This window comes from Cercospora kikuchii, assembly GCF_019650295.1.
Source record: "Cercospora kikuchii DNA, contig_00008, whole genome shotgun sequence".
Taxonomy (NCBI): Eukaryota; Fungi; Ascomycota; class Dothideomycetes; order Mycosphaerellales; family Mycosphaerellaceae; genus Cercospora; species Cercospora kikuchii.
Window position 1 is genome coordinate 1,802,435 of NW_025408589.1, and position 23,024 is coordinate 1,825,458.

Genomic DNA, 23,024 nt, shown 5'->3' on the forward strand with positions numbered 1-23,024 from the left:
CTTATCCCACCAGGAAATATTGACTACTTAATCAAATCAACCAGTGTTGACTACAACGACTAAGGAGAGATTAGACAGTATAGGATAGTATCAGGATATGTTGCATAGAACTAGCTAGTTGCATCTATATAACGATGACGATTGAATGTTCAATATCTCTCTTTGCGCTCGGATTTTCGCCTATCGTCTTCTCTCGAGGCCTGTTTCTTTTTGTATTTCTTCTCTGTCTGTGACTTCACTGTCTAGAAGTTGAGCACTGCTTTCCGTCCTCTCCCCTCCATCGACACCACTATCCCTCGTAGATAATGTCTTCTCTCGCTCTCGCGCTTGTTCCGCCGCGAGATCGATTTCGTATTTGAATTCTCGCAGAGCGCGGAGCTCACTTCCGACGAATAGAAATCCCATTAGTCCGTCGATGACTCCTGTGCTGAGACCCAGCGTGCTGAGAAGCATGAGAAGGAATGCGACGTAATTTCGCGGTGACCACCAGACTGCGATGAGACAGCCGATGGAAATGGAGAATGAAGCGAAGAAGTGCGCAATTCGCCATTTTCGTTGTTTGCGTTCGCGGAGGTCGTATGAGGCGATCATGTCCTGGATCAGAGCATACGTCGCCGGAGGGAGGTGCTTGACAAGCGGTGTTGATTTCGTCGCTGTCGTTGTGGATTGCTGTTTCCGGACCAACGTCGTTTCAATCGAAAAGTGATCGCTCAACGAACACTTCAACGTCGGATGCCGCATCCTCATCCCAACTTCCACATCCTGAATCTCCCATCCATACCGCGTCTGAGCAACATTATCCGCAAAGAAAATATAATCCAACCTCTTCGCCTTCAAATCCTCCTCCTCAGGATCCGTCTCCTTAACCTCTTTCCCCCGATGCAAATCCTTCCTCATCTGCTCACTCCACCTCCAAGTATTAAACTTGGAATCACAAGTCGCCCCATGTACATCCAAACACTCCCTCGCACTCGGCACCTTCCTCCCCTTCAAATTCCCCGCAAGTTCCGCACTCCCCTCCAGACTCTCCGGCCACTTCACCCTCCAAACATCCCTCACAGCCCCATGCCCCTCAACCAACCGATGCGCCAGCGATCCAGGCACCATATTAAAATCCCCCAACCCCACAACCACATGCCCCCTCTCCCTCGCATGACGCATCAACTTCGCAATCTCCCAAGCCTGCGCAGTCCGATGACAAATATAACTATCATTCGGCTCCTTCTCATAAGGAGCATGTAAATGCGTCGTAAAAACCTCAATCACATCTTTCTCTTTTCCCCCAAATCGAATCCTTGCGCACGCGACTCCTTTCCCAACATACCAATCCCCTCTCCAAAAAGCCTGCGGTCTTCCATTCAAAGGGTACCGAAACATGGAACTTTCTTCAATGGGCCATGCGGATAAAATCGCTAAGCCGCCGCCGAAGATTCCGGACCAGTAGAATTTGGAATACGGGAGGATGTGTTTGGTTAAGGAGCGAATGGCGAGGAAATCTTCTTGAGTCCAGCATTCTTGGAGTCCGACGATTTGGGGTTGAGGGGATGCGGTGGCGAGTTGGTGGCCGATTTCGAGGAGGCGTTCGTGGCGGTACTTGGAGATGAATTTTAGGCCCCAGCAGTTGAGGGAGATGATGCGGATGCTGGAGGGGAGGTCTTCTTCTGAGGAGCCTGTGTTGGAAGAGGCCATTGTTGGAAGAACGCGAGATACGCGACGCGTGAGATTGTGTGGAAGGAAGTACAGTAGACGTGGACGCGAGTGCCAGGTGACGTCGGAAATCTGGGGTGAGACCAACAGGCCGCCCTTCCGATATCGATATGAAATGCAGAAAAAGGATTCCTTCCGTTAGGTTCGTCGCGCTGGCTAAACAGGTACTCGAGTACTGGACAAAATAAGACCGGGAAGATTCAGAATTGTCAAAGCTCTTTTCATTGATTGGGGAGCTATCTCCTTTGCCCGCTGTGGGACAGTTCTTTCCTTTTTCATCTACTTCGTGGCCACCGGTTTTGAGGAAGAGAAACAAGACTCCGAACACCGCTTTCATGATCTCGGAGCTCGTCATCCTCATATCGTGTCCGCGTTCCCAACAAAAGAGAAATCCAAAACAGGCAAGTACATACAAGCAAACAGGAAAAGACGGAAAAACGCCAGTATGTGACAACCTCCACAACAGCTTCATCCGAAGAGCTCCGCCGAAAATCTTCTTCTCATATTGCCGTTCAACAAGATAGATCTGGCCTCATCTGCTCCTCTCCACATACGCCGCCAATTATGTCGTTTCCGATTCCTGTGTAGAATTGAAAAAACTTGAAAAAGAAAGAGAAGAAAGTCAAGATGCCTGCCGTCATAAGGCAGTGATGGACAACCGGGGTAGGCATGTCGAGAAGAGGAGTTATGCTGTTGCCGTCATCTCACTCCGGACTGCTGATCGGGAGTCGGGCATGGTCATGTCATTGTATCGTTATGGTCGTGGCCGAGAATGTGTCGGCTATCTTTGCGTGATGCAGTGTTCAGAGTACAGGTAATGCTAGGGTTATGCAATGTTGTCGAGTGCGCCGCGCTTATGCAATGCTGATATGGCTGGATAGGTCGAGCAAGTTCGAAGCAGATCTCAAGATCGTTTGGCCATGTTGCTGGCGTGCTCGTGCTGAAGTTGAAGCAACTGCTGGTGGAAGGGTGCCTGGTTGGTGATGGTGGGTAACAGATTGACGCGAGGGAAGGTGTTACTCTGCCGACTAGGTGGTGGAGTCTCTACGAATGGAGACAGAAGACGGGGCACCGGCTCAATCATGCGACGCGGGGCGGAGCGACTGCCCATGGGCGCATCATCCCCGGGACCAGCTGCATCGAGCATGACATGGTCAACTCCGTTTGATGATGATGGCGTGAAGAGATTGGTAAGGTGTTCTCCGCTAAGAGCAGTACCGACGCTGAAACCACGATTGCGGAGGATAGGCCGTTGCTCAACGGGTGGACCGAAGACATCTTCCAGTGCCCCGCGGCGAGGCTTCTCTTCGTCAGAGCGGAAACGGCGTTTGCGGGATCGTCGGTCTGTCGGTGCTCCCACTTTGAAGTCGAAAGGTGAGTCCAGGGATCGGCCGTTGAATTCTGTACGACCGAGTGATCTAGTGGTCGCCATACTGTGAAGCAGTTGACTTCGGCTAGTGGCAGAGTCGGCAACAAAAGGTGACGCAAGGACGTTGGATGTCCGACTTTCCATGTCTTGGACGTGGATTTGCAGTTCCGACTGCAGCGAAGCGCTCTTTTGGTGAGCTTTGGACCTGGGAATGCGATCGAACCATCCCTCTGGTCGTGGCTGCCGTACCTGTCTCGGAGCTGGTGGGGGCTCGTCACTGGCCAGCTGTGCGAGAACGCCACCTGGCTGCATGGATGGCGCGGTTGAAGTCATGAGTGACTTGTGCATGTCAAAGAAAGAAGAAGTAAGGGACACCGGCTGGATGGGCTGCGCAGGTGGGCTCGATGTGTCAAATGGTGATGGGGAACGAGTGCGCAACATGCGTGCATAGTGAGCCGATATGGACGGCCGCTTCGAACAGAGCTCTCGCAGTCGACGTCTGGTCGCGGCAGCCTTTGGCCACCTGCATTGCGTGGACTGAAACGAGCTCGGACGGATGGTGTCGGGAGAACCTTCTCGCTGGCGACTGTCCAAGCTCAATGCGGCGTCGATCGAGCCTGCGTTTGCCGGAAGAACCTTGCGAGATTTCCACGTTCGTCTGGCCTTGGTCGCAACCTGGTCGCATACGCCCATTGGCGGGGTACTGCCTGGTAGCATTTTGAACGGGGTGAGGGTGGGATCGGAGAGATAGGCCATGAACGTCATCCACAGGTGGTCATCCATTTGTGGCGTCCATTGCACGTGGCGTCGAGTCTTGATGCGCTTCGTTTGCGGCGCATCTGCTGGGAGCGTGGGCGAGACATTTGATTTGTCTTGTTGTTTCGTCAAATCGTCATCCATGAACGGGTCGGTCGTCTCGGAAGACGGGCTGTCGTAGCCTCCCGTCGGCATGGAGAATGCAGAGCTGCCGCATGAAGAGATGGAAGAGTCGGAGAAAGAGGAACAGACGGAATTGGCACGCTGGTATGTTGGTTTGGCGTTGGCGATCAAGTCCCACTCGTCTGCGGCGGCGTCCAACTGGCTGAAGGGCGTGCATAACCGGGGCGCTGGAGTTTTGGGAGGCGTGAAAGCGCGAACAGATGAGAGCGGCAAAGGCGAAAGTAGGTGTGCTGACGTGGGCTGCAGAGTCGGACTGGACATTTGCGTCTCGACTTCGGACATCTCAATGGTCGGGATGATGGAGGTGTCGAGCATGGCGGGCTCCTGGAAGGGCGCGCTGGGACGCTTCCTCTTGACCTTGAATGTCTGCGGACGAGGCGGCGGCGGCGGGTCTACTGCCAGGTCGGCCTCGTCCTGCTGTGCCTCGGGCGTCTTGGGCATGGTGGTGGGAGAGTATGGAAATTCGTGGACGGGTGGAAGTTGGATGGAAAGCGAAGGGCGCGTGGGCGACATGGCGACAGCGACTGCAATTGCGACTGCTGGGTACACAGATGGGGTTGGCGGGCGTGCGCGGGTGTGACTGCGGTGCTGTCGACGGGCGGGCGGTGGGCCGCTGGCTGCAAACGCTGTTCGCGATGCGCTGTCGCGACAGGCGCTGGGATCCGCTTCGCGTGGGCGCTAGGTCGAGTGCATGTCGTCGCTGTCGCTGGCGGAGGTGCGCGCGCGCGGTGGCAGAGCGGTGGGCGAGTAAGGAAACTGGAGGGCGGCGTGGGTGAAGTAGAAAGAAAGGCGGCCTGGTAACTTGGGTGGGTGTGGTGGATGATGCGCGCAGAGCGAGAGAAAGCGACGTTGTGTGGGAGCGCAGGGCCGGGCGAGACGGGAAGCGCAGCCAAAAGGAAGCAAGCGAGACTGGGGCCGGGGGCGTGCTGGATGGCGCTTGCCATCGGTGATGGGCACGCTAAAACCTACGCAGCGCACAAGCCCACACCCAAGATTCGCATCCAACAACCGCTGGGAATCGCGCGCGGCCCTTGCGATCGCAGTGTCAGACTGCCCGCAATGCCTTGGTCGACGGCACAGCACGTCGCATCGCATTGTGCAGTCGACGATTGACTTTGGCACGCGTCGACGTCGCTGCGACACGGCGAGCAAGCAGCAGCCGGTCGCGCAGGCCCGCCGAACGGCCTTGGAACAGCTCGCGCGTCTCACGGCAGCTCGCAGCGCAGCGCAGCGCAGCGCAGCAGACAGCCTCGTTCTCGTGCTGCTGCTGCTGCTGCCGCTTCTCGTCACGAACCACTGCAGCGGTCAGACGGCGCCTCTGTGCTGTTCCCCTACGCGCAGCAGCCCGGCTCCTGTGCCAGTGCATGCTGGGGTGGAGCGGCCTGCAGCCAGGCCCGCGAAGGGCTTCAACGCCTGTATAGTGCTGCAGTAGCAGAATGCACTCGCCCGTGACTGGCCCACGTTGCGGAATTTCTGGCCAGCACAGCTCGCTACTGGCTCAGCACTGCACTTTGCTGTCCATGAAGCTCACCACTCACGAGCTGCGCAGCTGCGTGCGGTGTGCTGGAGGTTGGGCAGGTGACTGCTTTCTGCTCGACGCGCTTCGACGCGTCGCTTTCCATTTTTCGCGTCGGCGCTAGAGCCAATGCGTCGCGACTACTTCTCACTACTGCATCTCACATGGACGCTTGACGACGCAGGGTGCGAGACCAGCGTGCTGCCAGGCCTCCTTCGCTCGCCGGCGTCGTGACTTCTGCCGATTGCGACGCCGTGCTGCTGGCACTCGGAGCTTCTTCGTGCGCGGCGCCATTCGTCAGCATCCTCGACACAGTGCATCGGAAGAGGCTGGGCCCAGATGCAAGCATCTGCTCGCCGCCGTGACCGCTCTCGGAGCGCGTGCACGCTTCATCTTCATCTGATGTCCCATCACGATCACTACTGTAACTAAGCATCGCGAGATGCGCTGCTCGGCGAGCGGCATCGTTCGATGCGCAACTGCTTTTTGGCCCCAGTGCAATCACGGCGCTGAGGAAGAGCTTATTTCGGCGATTTCATCATGATCATGACGAGTGGCTCGACGTCAGGGCGGACGTGCGAGCAATGTGCGGCAGAGGCGCTGCACCGCAGCCTTCGTCGTTGATCAACGAGTTCCTGGCGCGCACGCGCAGCGGATGCTTGCACCGTGGTGCTCGTGGAAGTGCCGAGACACCTGCGACACGACATGTACCGCCTGCCCGTACTCGCAGTTCGCGGCGACGACAGGGCAGCCCTCTGCACGGAACCTGCGACGTTGGGCGCAGGAGCAGGCCTGACCTGCCTTGCGCAAAACCATCACCACCGCTCGAGCGTGGCCTTGCAAGGTGCAAAGCCAGTAATCTCCTCGTCGTGAAACCATCCACTGCGAGCACAGCTGCGTTTCGAGCTCGCGGTGGTGGGCGCGCGTCGTTGGCGTTGCCAATGGCTCCGAACTCTTCAAACTGGGCTGCAGCTACGAAACGTCTGCGCTGTCCACGGGATCCATGCCTTCAAGATCGTCGCGGGCTCCTCCCCGGTTTCCACGACGCCTTTTCCATTAAGCTCCAATCCTCTGGTTGCGGTGGAAAAGCTAGATTCTCAATGGCATTTCCCGTCTGGGACCATGCTTGCAAGGCTATCTTCCTATTGGACACCCGTGCCTTATTGGACGACCTCGCCTTCTGCAATGCCTCTCCCACTGCAGCTATTGTGCTGTCGTTACTGTAGATGCGCTGCAAGATACAAGCTGACCTACGTATGCAGTACCGTGAGAGCGCGAGCTGTACCGCACCCCACCATGAACATCACCGAGCCAAAACGCGTAAAACATTGGTTCACTACAGAAGCTGCCGCGGCCGGCTGCGTCGTACTATGCAAGTCCACGGGATAGACCACCCTCCTGGTCGTTTCCCCTCAAAAGCACCAGAGCTGTAGGGTGGCATGCACAGCATTGGCCACACATGCGCATGCATTCACAACCAGGGTAGCCAATGCGGCGTCTGTCAAGACGACCATGGTGCTTTGCACGCACGCTGCTGGTGACCGAAGTCGATCATCGCTCGTGACGCAGCAACAAGAAGACCATACCGAAATCCTCCGAGAAGCTCTGTACACCGAAGTGCAAGATCATCGCAGAGCTCTCCACTGTGGTGGCTTCCGAAAGCCCAGGCTCACATGTACTCGCGCCGCCGAGATCCGACAATATCTCCTAAGACAGGACACGCACGCTGCAGGCTGGCCTGTGAGGCGGTCTGCGGAGGACCTGCAGCTCTCGTGCTCATCGTTGCGCAGTCCAAAGTTCAGCATGGTCGCCTGCACGAACAATATCGCCGTCAGGCACAAACTCATCACAATCCTGACGAGAAGCAGGGCCAGGTCACCCGTCCTCGTTCGGCCATCGCAACACCACGTCAAAACCAATTCTTCGTTCTCTGCCCAATCGTGGCATCTCGCACAAGCTGCATGCTGAACCAAATTCGTGCCACCCAGTCCATTCAGCTCTCACCACTCACCAAGCGGAAGAGCTTCTCCTCTCTTCGCTTTCTCCCACGCCCGAGCCGGGAAGCCTCCAACTAGCCCACACCTCCATCACAGTGTCCAACAACTTTCCCTCAACCGGACGGCAAGACTTTCCCATCTCCACGCCATATGCAAGCTGCGCCAAAGCTACCCGCGGAACATGACCGACGCATCTGGTTGTTTGTCGACATAAACATCATCATCCGGGGAATGAGAAAGCTGGGTCCCGGTCGACACAGCAACGACGGGGGGTTCTCTTTGGTGCTGGGTCACTCGGAGCCGTGGTTCGTTTCGAGGCTTCTCCACGTTACACGACGCAATCTGGTTCCTTGCTTTGCTCGCTTTTGTGCATGTGAGATTCGGTGATGTGGCGCATTCATTGGATCTTATGGCTGATGTGCTTTTTCCGATATGGTCACACGTAGAGCATTATTGAGCCTTCCGGCTTGAGCCAAGGTAGGATTTATGGGTGTGGTGAGGGTTCTGGCGGTGTTGTGCTATTGCTGATGGCGCTGCACAATTCGGAGAATCTGATCCGATATTGGGTATTGCTTGTTGCTTTCTATATCTGGCGAATGCTCCACTCTCCACGAGCGCAATTGATCGTCCGCAGGCTTTGCTGTTCTTCGCCCTTGCTACAGACCATACACTCGGGAAATTGATCACACTGCGCTCCCACCACTATGAAGTCCATTGTCCTTGCGCGCCGCATCCTAGCTAACTAGGGATTGTTCCATAATAGGACTCACAGCCGCAACATCAGCGAACTTCAAGCATCGAAACATATGAATCACAGCAGCACATGACAGACCGTGGTAAGCACACACAACCACAAGCAAGCAGGGCCATGCACCAGATCAGAAAGTCTCTAGAACCAAAGTCACCTGTACACATAAAACCTCCCAGGCGCTTAGCTGGTCGCTTTCGTTTTCTCAGCAAGAATTTCGAAACCAGCTTACTCGCGAGACCTGTGAGTCGTTTCAGCTTTGGTGCCGACGAACTACCTTTTTTCTTCACGCTCGACTCGACCCAAAGGTCTACTTTCTTTTCCTTGCCCAAGCCTTGTGCCTTGAAAGTCTTCTTCTCCCCCTGCCTTAAGTATGCGTGTCAGTACACTTCGTGCCGGTCTGTCATGTTTCAAAAACAATGACTTGCATATGTATGTAGTGCGGAACGGATGGGAAAAAGTCTGATAGTCAGTATCCTGAGCTTCCATTGTGGAGAGGAGCCGGGATTGATGTTGGGGGCTGGGCTGGTTTTTCTGTTCTGTGGATGGCATCGAGTCAGTCACGACTCGACTTGCTCTTTTTGGCCTCTTTCCTTGGAGTGAAGGTGTAAGAGAGTATGAGTATCTCATCAATGCTGGACTTGGCACCGAATGTTTTGACTTCGATTTTGATTTCGATCTCGTTTTCCATTGGAGCTAGCAGGTACGATTCGTAGTTCACCGGTCTGAGTTCTCTCTCTCTCCAGTCCGCGTAAGAGTACGAGGAATTTCATGGTTTTTTGAATTCCATCAAAAGTATATAATTCACATTTTTCGATCTTCTAAGTGCCTGTTTCTGTTGACTTCACAATCAATTTCGTTACCTCTTGAGTTCTCCCAACTGTGATTAATTCGGATTTTGCCACTCGATAAGCTTGTGATCTGTTAAATGATACCGTGATGATGTCGACATCAAAACTCGCCGGGTATATTCAACGAAATTCTCGCGTCTTACTCAGGGCTAGATCGCTCTCCTGATACTTCTTTGCTCATGCGGCCGCGGTTCTATGAGCGTCTAGCGATAGGCGAGGTTCTGGAAGGATATTATTGGAAAGTGAGCAGACCGGAAGTTTTGGTTTAGGAAACAGGACATGTATAGATTGCCATGGCGCAGCATACGAATTGCATACGTGCCCGCACATAAATGGCAGTGGATGCAACGGTCACTATCTTACGAGCGACTACAGTATAAGGCGGTCTGCGGCTGAAGAGGTTGCAATGAGCTCTTGACTTCTGTCTGACACGTCACGGAGGTCTGACACTCGATAACTTTTTTCGTGCTCATCCCCGTCAATCATTAATCACCGCCGGCGCTCTATGATCTTCTGAATAGTGAGAATGGGAGTCGTCGTCGTCTCGAGTAGTAAATTGGTCATCATTCATCAGCTCGGCCGCTGGGCTCTGTAGACTCAACTTCTAATCGAAGCCCTGGCCTCCGCACCTGTCGCCATGTCAGAGTGGCCCGACCTCCACCGATGTGACCGGTAACGTTTGCTGCCAATTAACATATTACTGTCCGCAAATTGATTCATCGGGCAGCCTTCAGGAAGGTGGTTTCCTGCACGCGCCTGACAGAGGAGAAGGCTGGTAACGACGAATGCGGTGACCAGAGACTGGTACCCTTGCTGGCCTCTTCCTTCTCGTTCGGACATCAACGCTGCTGTCACTCGATTCGTGCTCGATGAATGCCGCGGATTGTGGCGCTTTTGCTAGCCCTCGCCTGCCCGTTGCAATAACAGCGTCGCTATCACTTGAATCGTCTTCGCTAGACGGGGCTAAATGCGACGATGACGGTGATCCTGGCGGAGAGCGCGGTGTGGCCACTGCTTTCTTTCTTGCAGTTTTGACGACGACCTGGCTGCCTTGCGACATAGTCCCAATTGTGGCGTCACTAGCGGACGTATGTGCTGACTGCACTACTTCTCGTCCGCTTTCCTCACACGCTGTGCGAAGCTGCTCTTGCGGCAATGTACTGGTCGCCAGAGGACCATCCTCACCGGATCTCACATCCGATGATTTCGAGATAGCTTCCTCCTAGGCCATTTCGGTATCTTCATCAGGAGTCTTCGGCCTTGACGGCGCTGCAGAGGCTGGAGCTGACTCCAGTGCAAGTGTGTCGGGCACGTTGTGAGCCTCATGTCCGTTGGTGAGCAATTCTGGCGCGAGAGCCTGGCGCCTCCACAGCTTTATAGTCTTGTCGACTCCGCAGGTCATGATAGTCTCTTTGTCCGATGCACAATCTACTCCTAGGACCGCTCCTTCATGGCCAGCCAATTCTTGCATGATCTCCTTGGAATTGACATCCCAGATGATGGCTTTGCCGTCTTCGCTACCGCTCATGGCAAATGGCCACTTTTGTTCGTGCCGATGCGTTCCAGCCTCAGCATCGCCGTTTTGTACATCGGAGAGAGGTGTTACAGTATAAGTGCCAAAAGCAGCGTGCATGCAGAACTTCTCGTTCTTGTGGCCTTGATATGTTTTCTTGCAGTCTCCAGTCACGTAATCCCATAGACGTACAGAGTTGTCGAGCGAGCTTGCTAGGATGTACTTGCCATTAGGCGAAAACTTGATATTGGTCACAGGCGCATTGTCTTCGTGAATAAGCGTCTTCAAGCATTGTCCAGTGGCAGTGTCCCATATTCGGATCAGGCCGTCACTGGAGCAGGAGGCGATCAATGTGCCGTCTCTCACAAAGTCGACACTTCTGACTGGATCTGAGTGTGCGGGCAAACTCCTCATCAGTCGTGCTGTCCGCACATCCCACAAGAACACAGCTTCGTCATATGACCCGGATACCAGCATGTTGCCCTTCGGCGAGAACGCTATACTGAAAACATAGTTGTGGTGTCCGATAAGTGGTTGGTGAAGGCATTTGCCAGTAGTGATATCCCAGAGCCGGATGATCTTGTCGTCTGATCCAGATGCGATCACTTTTGAATCGGGGCTCCACGCGATCGTCGATATACCAGCCATGTGCCCTTCCAATGTCTGCAAAATGGATCCCGTTTCCGCATTCCAGATCCTGATGGTGCTGTCGGCCGCTACACCAACAAATCAGCTCGTGTTCTTGTCACTTCGGGTTCCGTATGCGCCTACAGCAACTTGCTATCCACTTGCCATCCGGAGAGAACTTGGCAGCTGCGACTCCTCGCTTGTGGCCTCGCAGAGTCATATGCAAGACATAGTTCAACCTCCGTGGTCGCTCGACAGGTCGTGGTTTTGTGTCCATCCCCTCCTCCTCGCTGTCCTGCTTCGGCGTATGGAATGCATCGCTGGTAACATCATCATCGTATGCGTAGTTGAGTTGCGGATCGCCTGCTGCGTCGTATTGCGGCGTACTGATATCCTGTGATGATAGCCGTCGTCGCTTGGGCGAGCGCCGGTGTGGCTCTTGTGACGAATCTCGAGACATTTCCGTAATGTCAAGACGTGAGCGTCCGAAAGTTGAACGCGACGCGAGCCAAATGGAGCTCGCTCGCTAGCGTCACATCGGCACTTTCTGGCTCGAAGCGCCGACTCCACGTGATTGGCCACTTTCTCCATCGCTTGGCATGCGCACGCTTGTGGAAAGGACATCTCGAAATCTGCTACGACGACTGGACTTTGCGACAAGGAACTGCCCGTACTAACAACACAGCAGCCAGAATGAAGTGTGAGTGCACGCGAAGACGTCGAGCGATGTGAACGATGTGCTGACAATTCTGCAGTCCTCAAGGTCGGCCGAGTGGTACGTTCGAACACCCATCGCACGCGAAACATTTCCATCCGCAGCAGAGACCGCACGACAGCGCAATGAGCACCGCAGAACTAACATACCGCCTCCTCTATAGGCCATCATCTCCCGTGGACGCTACGCCGGAAAGAAGGTGGTGATCATCCAGCCACAGGACAATGGCAGCAAGAAGCACCCATTCCCTCACGCAATCGTTGCCGGTATCGAGCGCTACCCACAACAAATCACTCGCCGCATGTCCAAGACCCGCCAGACGAAGCGCAGCAAGGTGAAGCCATTCATCAAGGTCATCAACTACAACCACTTGATGCCAACCCGCTACACTCTGGAGTTGGAGGGATTGAAGGGCGCCGTGACCAACGAGACTTTCACCGAGGTCACTCAGCGTGAGGAGGCAAAGAAGACCGTGAAGAAGGCATTGGAGGAGCGCTACTCGAGCGGCAAGAACAGGTGGTTCTTCACTCCTCTCCGTATGTGATATCCTAGGGATGAATTGGTGACAGAATTGGGACAGTGGTGCTAACAGTCGGACAGGTTTCTAGATACGAATCGCCTTGCGCGTGGGAACGGGAGATGGTTGTGCATTGAGCATCGGGCGTTATGGACTGCCGAAAATGCAGCCGGGCGGGAATGACCACGACCTAGGCAGCTTAGATACCTGCTGCAATTGACACTCGAAACAGCAATCCTGTTCAATGCTTCCGATACTCGCTTCACGGATTGTGCGGAGAGATCGCAGAAGGAAAATCTGGACCATGCGAGCAGGGAAAAGGGGTGCCGAGTGCATGCGAATTGGGGAAAAGAGGGCAGATTCGAAGTCGACTTCGGTCTCGTCTCTTCGACTACTTCCTGAACCCAGTTTGACTTGTATCACTGACAGACGCTGATAACGACAATCAAAACGGGACGTCGTGTTGACGAGTCAATGAGGATACCACGCGGCAATCATCTGAGGCCACGGTCCCCGTAGTCTGTCTCATGCACAAAGCATAGCGTTTGCACTCTTCGCCGCTCGCCCCATTGCTCAAATCTCGTCCTTCGAAATCATGATACCATAAGGATCACGATCAACCTCGCTGACATGAATCTCGCTGCTGGAATCATTCAGCACTTCCAAGTAATCTTCGCTGAGATTTCCCCTGCCGCGCTCCTCAGTGCGAATCTTCTCCCACTAGACGACCGTTAGCCACCAGCATTCTAAACATCACAAGGTAAGTCAAACTAACCTCTTCGCCCACAGCCTTCTCCAGCTGTACCTTCAGCACACTGTGCAGGAACCCTCTCTCCGTATTCGAATGGAACAGCATGACAACGCACTTCCCCTTCTCAATAGCCGCAAGCGCTTCGTGATGCGATAATTCGCCCGTGAAATAGAGATCGACGTCTTCGCCATTCTTCTCTGCTTGCGAAAAGAGGCTTCCTCCGGAACCTGCGCACAGTGCAATGCTGCTGATCGACATGTCTGAGGCCTGCTTGCCTTGTGGGACAGCAAGGGCAAAGCCTTTGGGACTGCCCATTCCGAGGCCTATCCGGTCTATGATCTCGAGAAGAGGCACGGGTTCTGCGAAACGAATGATGCGGCCCATTCCTGCACCATTATGGCCTTCGACTTGGGTCTTGATAATTGGGTAGCGCTTGTGTCCAGAGTCACCCATTTTCAATGCGCGATCGTTCAGGTCGAGTTGAGATGGGTGGTGCTGCAGTGTGTACGTAGGTCGCTTGAGGGACGAAGGCTTCTCTTCTCCATCAACAGCTGGTGGCTGTTCCTTCGTCGGTGACTTCTGGGGCGAGGCATCGCCTTCATCCTCGATATCTGACAGTCCAGTAGGAGTACCAGTGACGATGTCCGCAAGCCAGTCTCCCAGACCCCCGCGAGCGCAATCAACTGCTGTGTGTGGGCTGTAGACGCTAATGCCTTCGGCTGCTAATCGGAGCAGGGTCTGTTGTTGGGTATCGCCCAGTGTCAAGCTCTTGAGTCCTCTGAAGATGATGGGATCTACGCTTCAGCTCCAGTCAGGCTGATATGTGGTTTCAATCGAGTTCACGGAACATACGATATGCGATGATGATGGAGTCTTGACGCTCGATGGCTTCATCTGCCACAGCTTTGGTGAGATCGACTGTGAGTAGTACAGAGTTCATCTGTCGACGTATAGGATCGAAGGGCGATTCGAGGAGTACTAGGAGATATGAGCTACAGCATGATGGATAATGTCAAGCTACGCACAGCCAGTGTTATCGAAGCTCTTGTCGGCCAATGCTTCTGGATACAGCCTTCGCATGGCATTGACGACTGCTCGACTGTAAGGCGAAGCCATCGTAGATTGCGCCATCCTGCTGTAAGCTCTCCGCGCTGTTGTCGCAAACATACAGAGGATTTGCTGATGATGCAGGAACAGCTTCCACGAGCGAAAGCGCGCAATAATCCTGGCAGTCGAGGTACAGCAGAGCCGCGCAACCGGTTCAGCGTAGACTTTCGGCAATCAATCAGATAAGATGATCTCGCATGACATCTTCAATTTCACGTCACCATGTCCCTCCCTCAACATCCACTCAAGCGTAGACGAGCTTCGACGAGAACGACGGGAGAACGAGAGAAAGACTTCGTCATGAGTGCCAGAACCGATGCTGAGGCTGAGCAGAATCAGCTGAACTCAGGGGTGACGCCGGAGACGTTGCGAGCAACGCTGCAAGAGAAGCTGGAAGCTGTGCACGTTGATATTGCAGATCTCTCAGGTACGGTGATGAATTGAGCAATTGGTAGGGTGAAGATACTGACGGTCGTAGGCGGCTGCGGACAAATGTTCGAAGCCATAATCGTGTCACCGCAATTCGCAAAGAAGACGACATTAGCACGGCACCGGCTCGTTAACAACACGCTGAAAGCTGAGATCGCCGCCATACATGCTTGGACGCCTAAGTGTTTTACACCTGAAGAGTGGGAGAAGAAGCAAACGGGTGGGTGAGCCTGCGATAGAGAGACCGAGACAGATCACAGCCATTCAAATGCAAAGAAGGATATCATCGTGAAGACTAGCGTACGATAGAATAAGGTTTTGCTGCGGGATACTAAGGGCGACAGACCGGCCTTGATAGCTGCAATGCTGAAGACCGGACTGGCTTCTGCCGAGTGACTCGAAAAAGCTCAGGACACCACTCAGTGCACGTCAGGATCATGAGCAAGCTGAGATCTGGTGAAGATACATGGTCGCACAGGTCTTTCGTCGAGCTTTTATCTCGCGAAATCTGAACCCTCAGCAATCAGATCACGCAGCCTCAGCATTTCGCCTTCCGCCATACGCTACGAAGATATCTTCTCAATTCTTCGCCACGGCTTCATCTTGTAAGTTCTCCAGGGCGTTGATGTCTTTGATATATCTCATCCCGATGCAGGATAGCTCACATCCCCTTCCCCGTCATTCTCGTCGTGCATTCGTCTTGGAACCTCCCACTCATCAAATATCTGGCTAATACGAACGCCTTCTGCGTTGGCTACCACGGTTCCAGGATGTCCAGGAAGATACTCCTCACAGAGTTTGCCGTAACTCATGAAAACATGGCTCGGTGGAGGCTGAGAGACTAGCATGTCACACCACGAGGCTTTGATGCCAGGTTGCGATATTTTGGGAAATTGAGTAGCATACATAGAGCTTCCGCGCACGAATGGGTTGCGTTCAAATGTAGGAGGATCGATGAAGCCCAGAACGAAGCTACGTGTGGTCTTGTGGTCCCAGCCTTCGATTTTCTTAGCGGATTCCGGCGTCAATGTAACACAAATACGAACATACAGAGAAAGACAGGGACGTTCAGCAGCATCTTCACTGGAATCGGACGTAGAGACAGCGCTTCTTGTAGCGTGGGGCATGCTTCTATGGCGCTCTTCCATGTCTTGTTGACACGCTGCAATGTCAGGCGCATTTTAGGCTCGAGCTGTAAGAATATTGCCTCGAGGAGTTCGGCAGTGGCAAGAATTGCTTCAACAGCGGTCGTCATGACTGGAAGTTGGGTTTGGTTCTGGACATGCAGAGTCTCCGGTATGGGGATGCGGCTTGTGTAACATTTGCCTCCTGAGGGAGTTTAGCCTCTTCTATTGTATTGTATACTGGTGCCTTGCGATGTTCCAGCAGCGAATAGCAAGCTGCGCCATCTCATCTGCTGAGTCGGACGTGGTTCCTCAAGATGACTGCCTTGGATGGATGTATTGATAGCAGAGAAAGGTATGCGGTGCGAGCCACTCCCGCGGACACCGAGTGTTTCCCTTATGGAAGGGTTGAATTGCAACTGTGAAGCGGGAACGCTCTGTTCCCCATATCAGATGGCCATGAGCCTGATCTCTGAGCTTTCCACTATTGTAGAGGACTTGGGATTTGCAGCTGCATGTGAAATATGGATTTAGGCACTCAAGATGGTAATGATGAGAGACTCGTTCACACGCAGCAGCAGCAAGCGGACGTGATGCCGGCTTTTGGCCGAGATTGAGGCAGTAGCCGTCGCTATGCCCCTCTCTCCAACCACAGCACCTTCGGGACAAGCTTCCCAAGCTCACTGCAGCTGAACCAAATGACGATGCGAGCTCTGCCGGCGCAGATGACCTGCGGACCTGCGGGCGGTCAGGCAATCATGTGCTCGTCGAATCACCCGATCTGTCCGCATATCGCAGCACTGCGCGGTTGTGGGAAGGGGCGGATTGAGACCTCGCTTACCTTCTCTATCGCCTTGCACGCTGCCAGCAGGGAAAAGCATCGTATACCGGCCTGACTCACTGCACCACAGACACTCCGATATCCCTACGTCCGCGACAGCATTCCCTACAGCAGCAAGACTATGGTCTGGTAGAAGCTCATCCTAGACTGGCTCGCGGCATATCTGTCGCACAATCTACCACTCCTCGCGCTCATCTTCTTCGCACTTCACCTAGGCCGACACGGCGATATGCCGTTCTCATCTATTGCCTCCGCTCCCGCTCTCTTCCCAACTTACCTCGTCCCATCTCTACCGTTCCGGAAACGGAAATCGAGCACCGATAGCAATGCCTCTATCAGTTCCAATCTAACCACCAGCTCCTCATCCACCGCAGACGACACATATCTAGCTGGACATGCTTCACACCTCCGCTGTGCCCGTTGTCTCTCCGATCTCGCGCTCAGCAGCCAAATCATCTCCAAAGGCTTCACCGGCCGACACGGACGCGCCTACCTTGTGGCTCCTTCAACAAGTGCCATATCCGCCAGCTCAATCCCCACATCCTCTCACATGACCGCCAAAGCGCGCAACGATGCTCTTCCCAACCTACCCAACACTTACACTCACAAGCCTGTCCCTCGCCAGCTCGTCACAGGCGCCCACACAGTTGGAGACATCTCCTGCTCGCAATGCGGTTCCGTTCTGGGATGGAAGTATATCCATGCTGAAGACGAATCACAAAAGTACAAGATTGGCAAATTCATTCTCGAAACTAAGCGTGTCTGTCGATCGAGCACGTGGGAGACTATCGATACGGTCGACGAACAGGGCTTGCTGGATGATGTGAGAAGGGACAGTTTGAGAAGGAGAAGTAGCGCTGCGGCTTGTCCACCGACAGAGCTGACCATGCCGAAGGAGGAACTGGAGTTTGACAGTGAGGATGAGGATGAGAGGGAGGCGCTGTTCCTGGGCATGTGGACTCCGCAGCTTGCAGGGAGGATCAGAAGAGAGAAGGCGAGAGATTTCGCACATAATGTTGTCTGGGAGGAGGAGTAATTGCACAGCATGACGAGATGCTGCACGATAATCATGATCTGTGATTTGCTAATGACTGGTTGGATACCCTTGGGCTGAGCGTTATATGGCGTAAACAGGACTCGGAAACGGGCGTTGGATTGGATCCCATCATTGCTAATATTCACATACGATACCCTCTTATGTTTGGAGAAACGACTATGCAGTCGTTATGAAACTGCCGATATATACAACATCTCTCGTCTCCTTCTGCCCTATAACAACAACCTTAATGTTCCCAAACCTGGACTAACGCTCTCCTTACTCTTCAACGTCAACACTGCCGCCCTCTGTGCAACATCAATAAAATCCTCCACTCTCGCGCCTTTCTTGCCCTTCTCTGCAGCCCCAGCCAAACCTGCCACAATTGTCCCCGCAAACGTGTCCCCCACCCCATTCACACTCACCACATCCTCCGCCTTCACCTCTTCCACCGCGGGAAACAACCGCATATAAACTCCTCCTACACCTACACTCTCCTCCGTCCCATTCGCGCATCTTGACAAAACATACGGCGCATAAGCCCCATCACTCAACCTCTCATCCCCAGCCGGCAGAAGCTGCGTAAGCAAAACCCCTTCTGCACCAAGTTTACAACAAACAGTAGGAATGAACGGCAAAAGCTGAATCGTCTGCTGCGGAATTCCTTCATCGACGAGTCGTCGGTTCGTAGCGAAAGTCATTTGGGCTCGAGCTCCACTGTGAGGAATCCCGAGGGCGTCGATGATCGACCACCAGGATTTGGAATCAAAGGTTCCGGTTGAGCGGCCGGCGGTGTACATTGCGTTCAGTTCGTAGGCGTTGGGGGTTGTGAGGTCGATGGAGTTGTTGGGGAAGGTGGAGGGGGTGTGGAGTTTTGGGGGGAGGTGGAAGAGGTTTGTGCTTTTGCTTGTGCTGACGGGTTCGAAGGTTATGTGAGTCTTGTGGGATGATGTTTTGGTGGAGGAGAGCCAGTAGGCGAGGTATTCGGGGCTCCAGTTTCCGTCTAGGACGAGGTGGGAGGGATTGTGGGAGTGGAGTTGAGGGAGCCAGAAGTTTTGGAATGTGTCATTCAGGATGGAAGTTTTGGTTGAGGGTGTTTCGAGGATGCTCATGTCTGCCATTGCGAGGACGAGGTCTTTATTTTTATCGTTTACGGCGATGTATTGTGCTGTTCGAGCTTCGCTGGAGGATGGGAGGGTTTTGATGCCTTCGGTGGACATCTCGGCTGCTGAGAGGGCTTCTAGTGCGGCTTTGCCTGTGAGGTCGTCACCGATGGCACTGCAAAGGCGAACGTTGGCACCCATGAGATGAGCCGCGCGAGCGACGTTGTGGCCAACACCGCCGAGCGATTGCATGATCTTTGCTGGGTTCGATGTGTTCATCTCTGGTGACTGCAAGGAGGAGCCGCTTTTCGGATTAAAGTCGCAGGCGAGATCGACTGCAAGACTGCCTGCGACGAACACAGATGCTTTGGTCTCGGGTGGCGCGGATTCTGCTGGCTCTTGGTGTGGTGATGCTGCTCCGCCAAATGCCAGTCGGTTTGGAGAGTCTCGTACAGCCTCAATGACGCTTGCGATGTGTTGCTCGGCATTGAACTTTGTAGCAATCTCCTGATAGGAAGAACCTCTCTTCCGCATGCCTTTCATCAAATTCTTCTCATGCTGAGAAAAGGAGCGTGCGTTGCTGGAACCATTCGAAGCCAAGCCGATAGACACTCCATTACTGGTATAGTTGCTTGCGCCAGGGCCAGTCACCTGGGCCGCGTTCGAATCAGAGGCACTGAGTACGATGTTACTACATGCTCTTCTACGAGCTATATCCGACACCCACTCACTTTGCTCCGCTTGAATCACCTGCCTCCAGTCTCTGCAGCGCTGCAGCTACCTTCGCCGCCCTTATCACATTGGCCTCTACCAGGGCCCTGTTTGCCTCGACGCTCTTGCTACCAGTGATCTTTTTGATCTTGTCCAAGATGTAGGGGGTGATTGCAGCACCCTTGGCTCCAGCGGCCGAAGCATCCTGTAAAGCTTGATGAATGGCATCTTCCATCTGTTGAAATGGAACTGAGTACTGCTGCGGGATGGGATTCGCGAAGTGCATACCAGATTGCAGGCCCAGTGATTGCTGCGCCAATATGACTCGCGCAGCATCTTCCTCAGTCTGCAGCACTTGTGGCGACTTCACGCCAGAATCGCGAGTGTAGAATGCTGGGAAGTCGACCTGCCCAGCCCGACCATCTGCGAAAGTCGCAACTGCAACGCCTTGCGTTTCAAGGTACTCTAACGTCTTTGGGATGTCAAGAAATGACTTGCAACCAGAGCTGATGACGGCAACGGGAGTCCTGCCAAGCTCTGTCAAGTCGGCAGAGATATCCATGGTCTGCTCAGCACCTCTGTGCACGCCACCAAGACCTCCTGTGCCGAAGATCCTGATGCCAGCCATATACGCAAGGATCATGGTGCCAGAGACAGTCGTGCCTCCATTCAATGCTTTGCCCTCGGCATCCTTGAGGCCCAGAACAAATCCAAAATCGCGTCGTGAGATTTTGGCTGCTGGAGCAGACACAAGTCGGACAAGTTCATCCGCGCCGAGACCTACTCTGGCTACGCCCTCGAGGATACCAATGGTAGCTGGAACGCCGCCATTGAGCCTTACGAGTGATTCCAGTTTTGACGCAAGAGCAAGATTGTCGGGATACGGGAAGCCATGGGTGTAGATCGTGCTCTCCAATGCCACGACGGGCTTCTTCTCGGCGATTGCTTGCTGAACTTCTTCTGATACGCGGAAGTACTTGCTGTTGGTTGACAGATGCCGGCGTGAGGTAGTTTGTATGCTCTGGCTTCTGGCTGGGCCAAGGCCATTGCGACAGGCTCTACAGATCCATGATGTAAACATTGTTGAGTTGGAAGCTTTCTAGAAGACCGAAGACTGGGAAGGTGAGAGGTCAACACCAAATACTTGCCATATCAGCTCAACTATTAGTACTGTTCGTGCGTAATTGTCGGAGTTGGTGAATGTGGACACCGCTGAGAAGGAGAGATAACGCGGAATCACACATCGGAGTGAAAGTGGAGCAGGCAAAGACGAATGCCAAGACTTTCAGCTGGTCAGGACAGGACAGCTAGCTTGACTATTCTATGGGGGAGGAAGGGACGGGCGACGACGATCGATCAATGCCACCCACCACAACATCACCACGATGAGGTTATTACAATGGGCCGCATTCGGCCTGGCCAGCGTCGTCGCTGTTGATTCAAATTTGACATACGAGTCTCGCAACATCCTGTCCTCGACATTCGCGCCGCCGAAGCACTTCCGCAATGTGAACCTCGTGCGGAATATCAACCTGGAGAAGAGCTACCCGCGCGAGACCATCAACGTGGTCATTGAGAACATCGATGCTAAGGCTCAATCGGAGTACTTCCTGCCTGTCGAACAAGGCTTGTTGGGCCGAGTGGGAGGACTGGAGGTCAAGGACAAGAAGGATGCCGCCAACACCGGCTTCGCTGTCGAAGTAGTGGGCATTGACCCCTCGAGGTATGCCATTGAGCGACGAACGAGCTGTAGAGTATTTGCTGATCAACTCACAGCACGACCGAATACTACAAAATCACATTGCCCAAGGCACTCCAGCCCAACGAGCAACAGACACTGTCCATCACCTATTTCGTCCTCGCCGCCCTCGAGCCTCTCCCGGCCCAGATCGAGCAGAACGACAAGCAGTATGTGCTGCACAAGTTCTCCGCCTACGCACCGAGCGCATACACGACCCTCAAGCAGAAGACGAAGCTCAAGCTCCCGACCACCGACGTGCCTGATGCTGTTACATTGCCAGCTTCATTGAATGCGGATGGCAAGGAGGACCCTCAAAAGCAAGGATCGAGCTTCACATACGGGCCATACGATGAGCGCGAGGCAGGTGCGACGCAGGAAGTCAGCGTGCGCTACGAGTTCACCAAGCCATTGACCCACGGTCTGTCTTTGGAAAGAGATATCGAGGTCAGCCACTGGGGCGGCAACATTGCTACCGAGGAGCGATACATTTTGACCAACCGCGCTGCCACGCTCAAGAAGAGCTTCGATCGTGTCAAGTTCGCTCAGCAGAACTACTACAACCCACCATCGAGCGCCTTGAAGGAACTCAAGTTCCCTCTTCTCGTGGGAAGTGCCGACCCATACTACACAGACGACATTGGAAATGTTTCGACATCTCGATGGAGATCAAACCCCAAAGAGGCGAACCTGGAGCTCAAGCCTCGATACCCGCTCTTTGGTGGCTGGCAGTATAAGTTCCGTATCGGCTGGAACAACCAGATCAAGAAGTTCTTGAGGACCTCTGGCGACCGCTACGTGTTGAAGGTGCCTTTCCTTGAAGGCCCCAAGCAACAGGAGGGTGTGGAGTACGAGCGGGTTGTGACGCGCGTCATTCTGCCTGAAGGTGCTACGTAAGTGCACACTCCGGTTATGCAAACTAAGCGCTAAACTAATGATACCACAGCAATGTCCAATTCGAGACAACCGTCCCTCTCATTTCAAACACGACAGGCCTCCACAGGACATTTATGGACACGATCGGCCGCACAGAACTCACTCTCACCGCAATCAACCTCGTTGACGAGTTCCGAGACCGTGATCTCCTCGTCTCGTACGATTATACGACATCCGCCATGCTGCGCAAGCCACTGGTCATCTTCGCTGGCCTGGTTGCCACTTTTGTTGCGGTCTACGTTGTTGCCACTTTGGACGTCAGCATCGGGAAGAAGCAGAAGTCGAGCTAGATTGCAGCTGACATATAGACAAAATGTATCATTTTAGCGACATCACTGGTCTCAGGCGCACATCGCTACTCCGCATCGAGCTCAGTGGAATTGCGGGAACGACGCCGGTGTGATATCATCTTGATGGCTTGTGAGGTTCCTAGGCAGCCTTGACGTGGTGTCTTGATCAATCGGTCGATCGGAGCACCATTATATGCCATCAGCAAACGGTGACATTAAAGGCGCAAGGCCTGGCTGTCTTGATTTTTTTATTGCACTGACTAGGCCTGCAGACCTGCATGCTGTAATCAAGCCGCAGCACCCTTCCGACAATAGACATCGCAGGCGGTCAAACTATGCTATCAAGGCTGGACCGGTCAATGAGCTCTGGCATTGACCCATCGCTGCACCGAACCGAGATTGCTGTTTTGGGTTCGTTTGCAAAGCAGCCATGGATGCTTATTCTCGAGCTTCCAGATC

At 53.9% G+C, this 23,024-nt stretch overlaps 10 protein-coding genes across 10 annotated transcripts; 4 read left to right on the forward strand and 6 right to left on the reverse strand.

Annotated features, from left to right (window-relative positions):
• Positions 1–180: 180 nt before the first annotated feature.
• CKM354_001189200 (inositol phosphosphingolipid phospholipase) lies at positions 181–1,689 on the reverse strand (the record flags this gene model as incomplete). Its single annotated transcript, XM_044807400.1, has 1 exon — positions 181–1,689. The coding sequence occupies one exon, from the start codon at positions 1,687–1,689 to the stop codon at positions 181–183; it is 1,509 nt and encodes a 502-aa protein (XP_044663335.1).
• Positions 1,690–2,611: 922 nt separating this feature from the next.
• On the reverse strand, positions 2,612–4,528 carry CKM354_001189300 (uncharacterized protein; the record flags this gene model as incomplete). Its single annotated transcript, XM_044807401.1, has 1 exon — positions 2,612–4,528. The coding sequence occupies one exon, from the start codon at positions 4,526–4,528 to the stop codon at positions 2,612–2,614; it is 1,917 nt and encodes a 638-aa protein (XP_044663336.1).
• A 5,821-nt stretch (positions 4,529–10,349) lies between these two features.
• Positions 10,350–11,727, reverse strand: CKM354_001189400 (uncharacterized protein; the record flags this gene model as incomplete). The annotated part of the gene is made up of 2 exons (XM_044807402.1): positions 10,350–11,356; positions 11,412–11,727. 2 exons carry the CDS (start codon positions 11,725–11,727, stop codon positions 10,350–10,352), a joined length of 1,323 nt encoding a protein of 440 aa, XP_044663337.1.
• A 233-nt stretch (positions 11,728–11,960) lies between these two features.
• CKM354_001189500 (uncharacterized protein) lies at positions 11,961–12,526 on the forward strand (the record flags this gene model as incomplete). The annotated part of the gene is made up of 3 exons (XM_044807403.1): positions 11,961–11,967; positions 12,023–12,042; positions 12,146–12,526. 3 exons carry the CDS (start codon positions 11,961–11,963, stop codon positions 12,524–12,526), a joined length of 408 nt encoding a protein of 135 aa, XP_044663338.1.
• Positions 12,527–13,072: 546 nt separating this feature from the next.
• Positions 13,073–14,417, reverse strand: CKM354_001189600 (uncharacterized protein; the record flags this gene model as incomplete). The annotated part of the gene is made up of 4 exons (XM_044807404.1): positions 13,073–13,219; positions 13,275–14,044; positions 14,103–14,228; positions 14,276–14,417. The coding sequence occupies 4 exons, from the start codon at positions 14,415–14,417 to the stop codon at positions 13,073–13,075; spliced, it is 1,185 nt and encodes a 394-aa protein (XP_044663339.1).
• Positions 14,418–14,657: 240 nt separating this feature from the next.
• On the forward strand, positions 14,658–15,014 carry CKM354_001189700 (uncharacterized protein; the record flags this gene model as incomplete). Its single annotated transcript, XM_044807405.1, has 2 exons — positions 14,658–14,784; positions 14,836–15,014. The coding sequence occupies 2 exons, from the start codon at positions 14,658–14,660 to the stop codon at positions 15,012–15,014; spliced, it is 306 nt and encodes a 101-aa protein (XP_044663340.1).
• Positions 15,015–15,427: 413 nt separating this feature from the next.
• Positions 15,428–16,041, reverse strand: CKM354_001189800 (uncharacterized protein; the record flags this gene model as incomplete). The annotated part of the gene is made up of 2 exons (XM_044807406.1): positions 15,428–15,783; positions 15,837–16,041. The coding sequence occupies 2 exons, from the start codon at positions 16,039–16,041 to the stop codon at positions 15,428–15,430; spliced, it is 561 nt and encodes a 186-aa protein (XP_044663341.1).
• Positions 16,042–16,980: 939 nt separating this feature from the next.
• CKM354_001189900 (uncharacterized protein) lies at positions 16,981–17,787 on the forward strand (the record flags this gene model as incomplete). The annotated part of the gene is made up of 1 exon (XM_044807407.1): positions 16,981–17,787. The coding sequence occupies one exon, from the start codon at positions 16,981–16,983 to the stop codon at positions 17,785–17,787; it is 807 nt and encodes a 268-aa protein (XP_044663342.1).
• Positions 17,788–18,020: 233 nt separating this feature from the next.
• Positions 18,021–20,682, reverse strand: CKM354_001190000 (uncharacterized protein; the record flags this gene model as incomplete). The annotated part of the gene is made up of 2 exons (XM_044807408.1): positions 18,021–19,566; positions 19,622–20,682. 2 exons carry the CDS (start codon positions 20,680–20,682, stop codon positions 18,021–18,023), a joined length of 2,607 nt encoding a protein of 868 aa, XP_044663343.1.
• Positions 20,683–20,986: 304 nt separating this feature from the next.
• On the forward strand, positions 20,987–22,565 carry CKM354_001190100 (dolichyl-diphosphooligosaccharide--protein glycotransferase subunit OST1; the record flags this gene model as incomplete). The annotated part of the gene is made up of 3 exons (XM_044807409.1): positions 20,987–21,324; positions 21,378–22,232; positions 22,286–22,565. 3 exons carry the CDS (start codon positions 20,987–20,989, stop codon positions 22,563–22,565), a joined length of 1,473 nt encoding a protein of 490 aa, XP_044663344.1.
• Between the last annotated feature and the right edge of the window lie 459 nt (positions 22,566–23,024).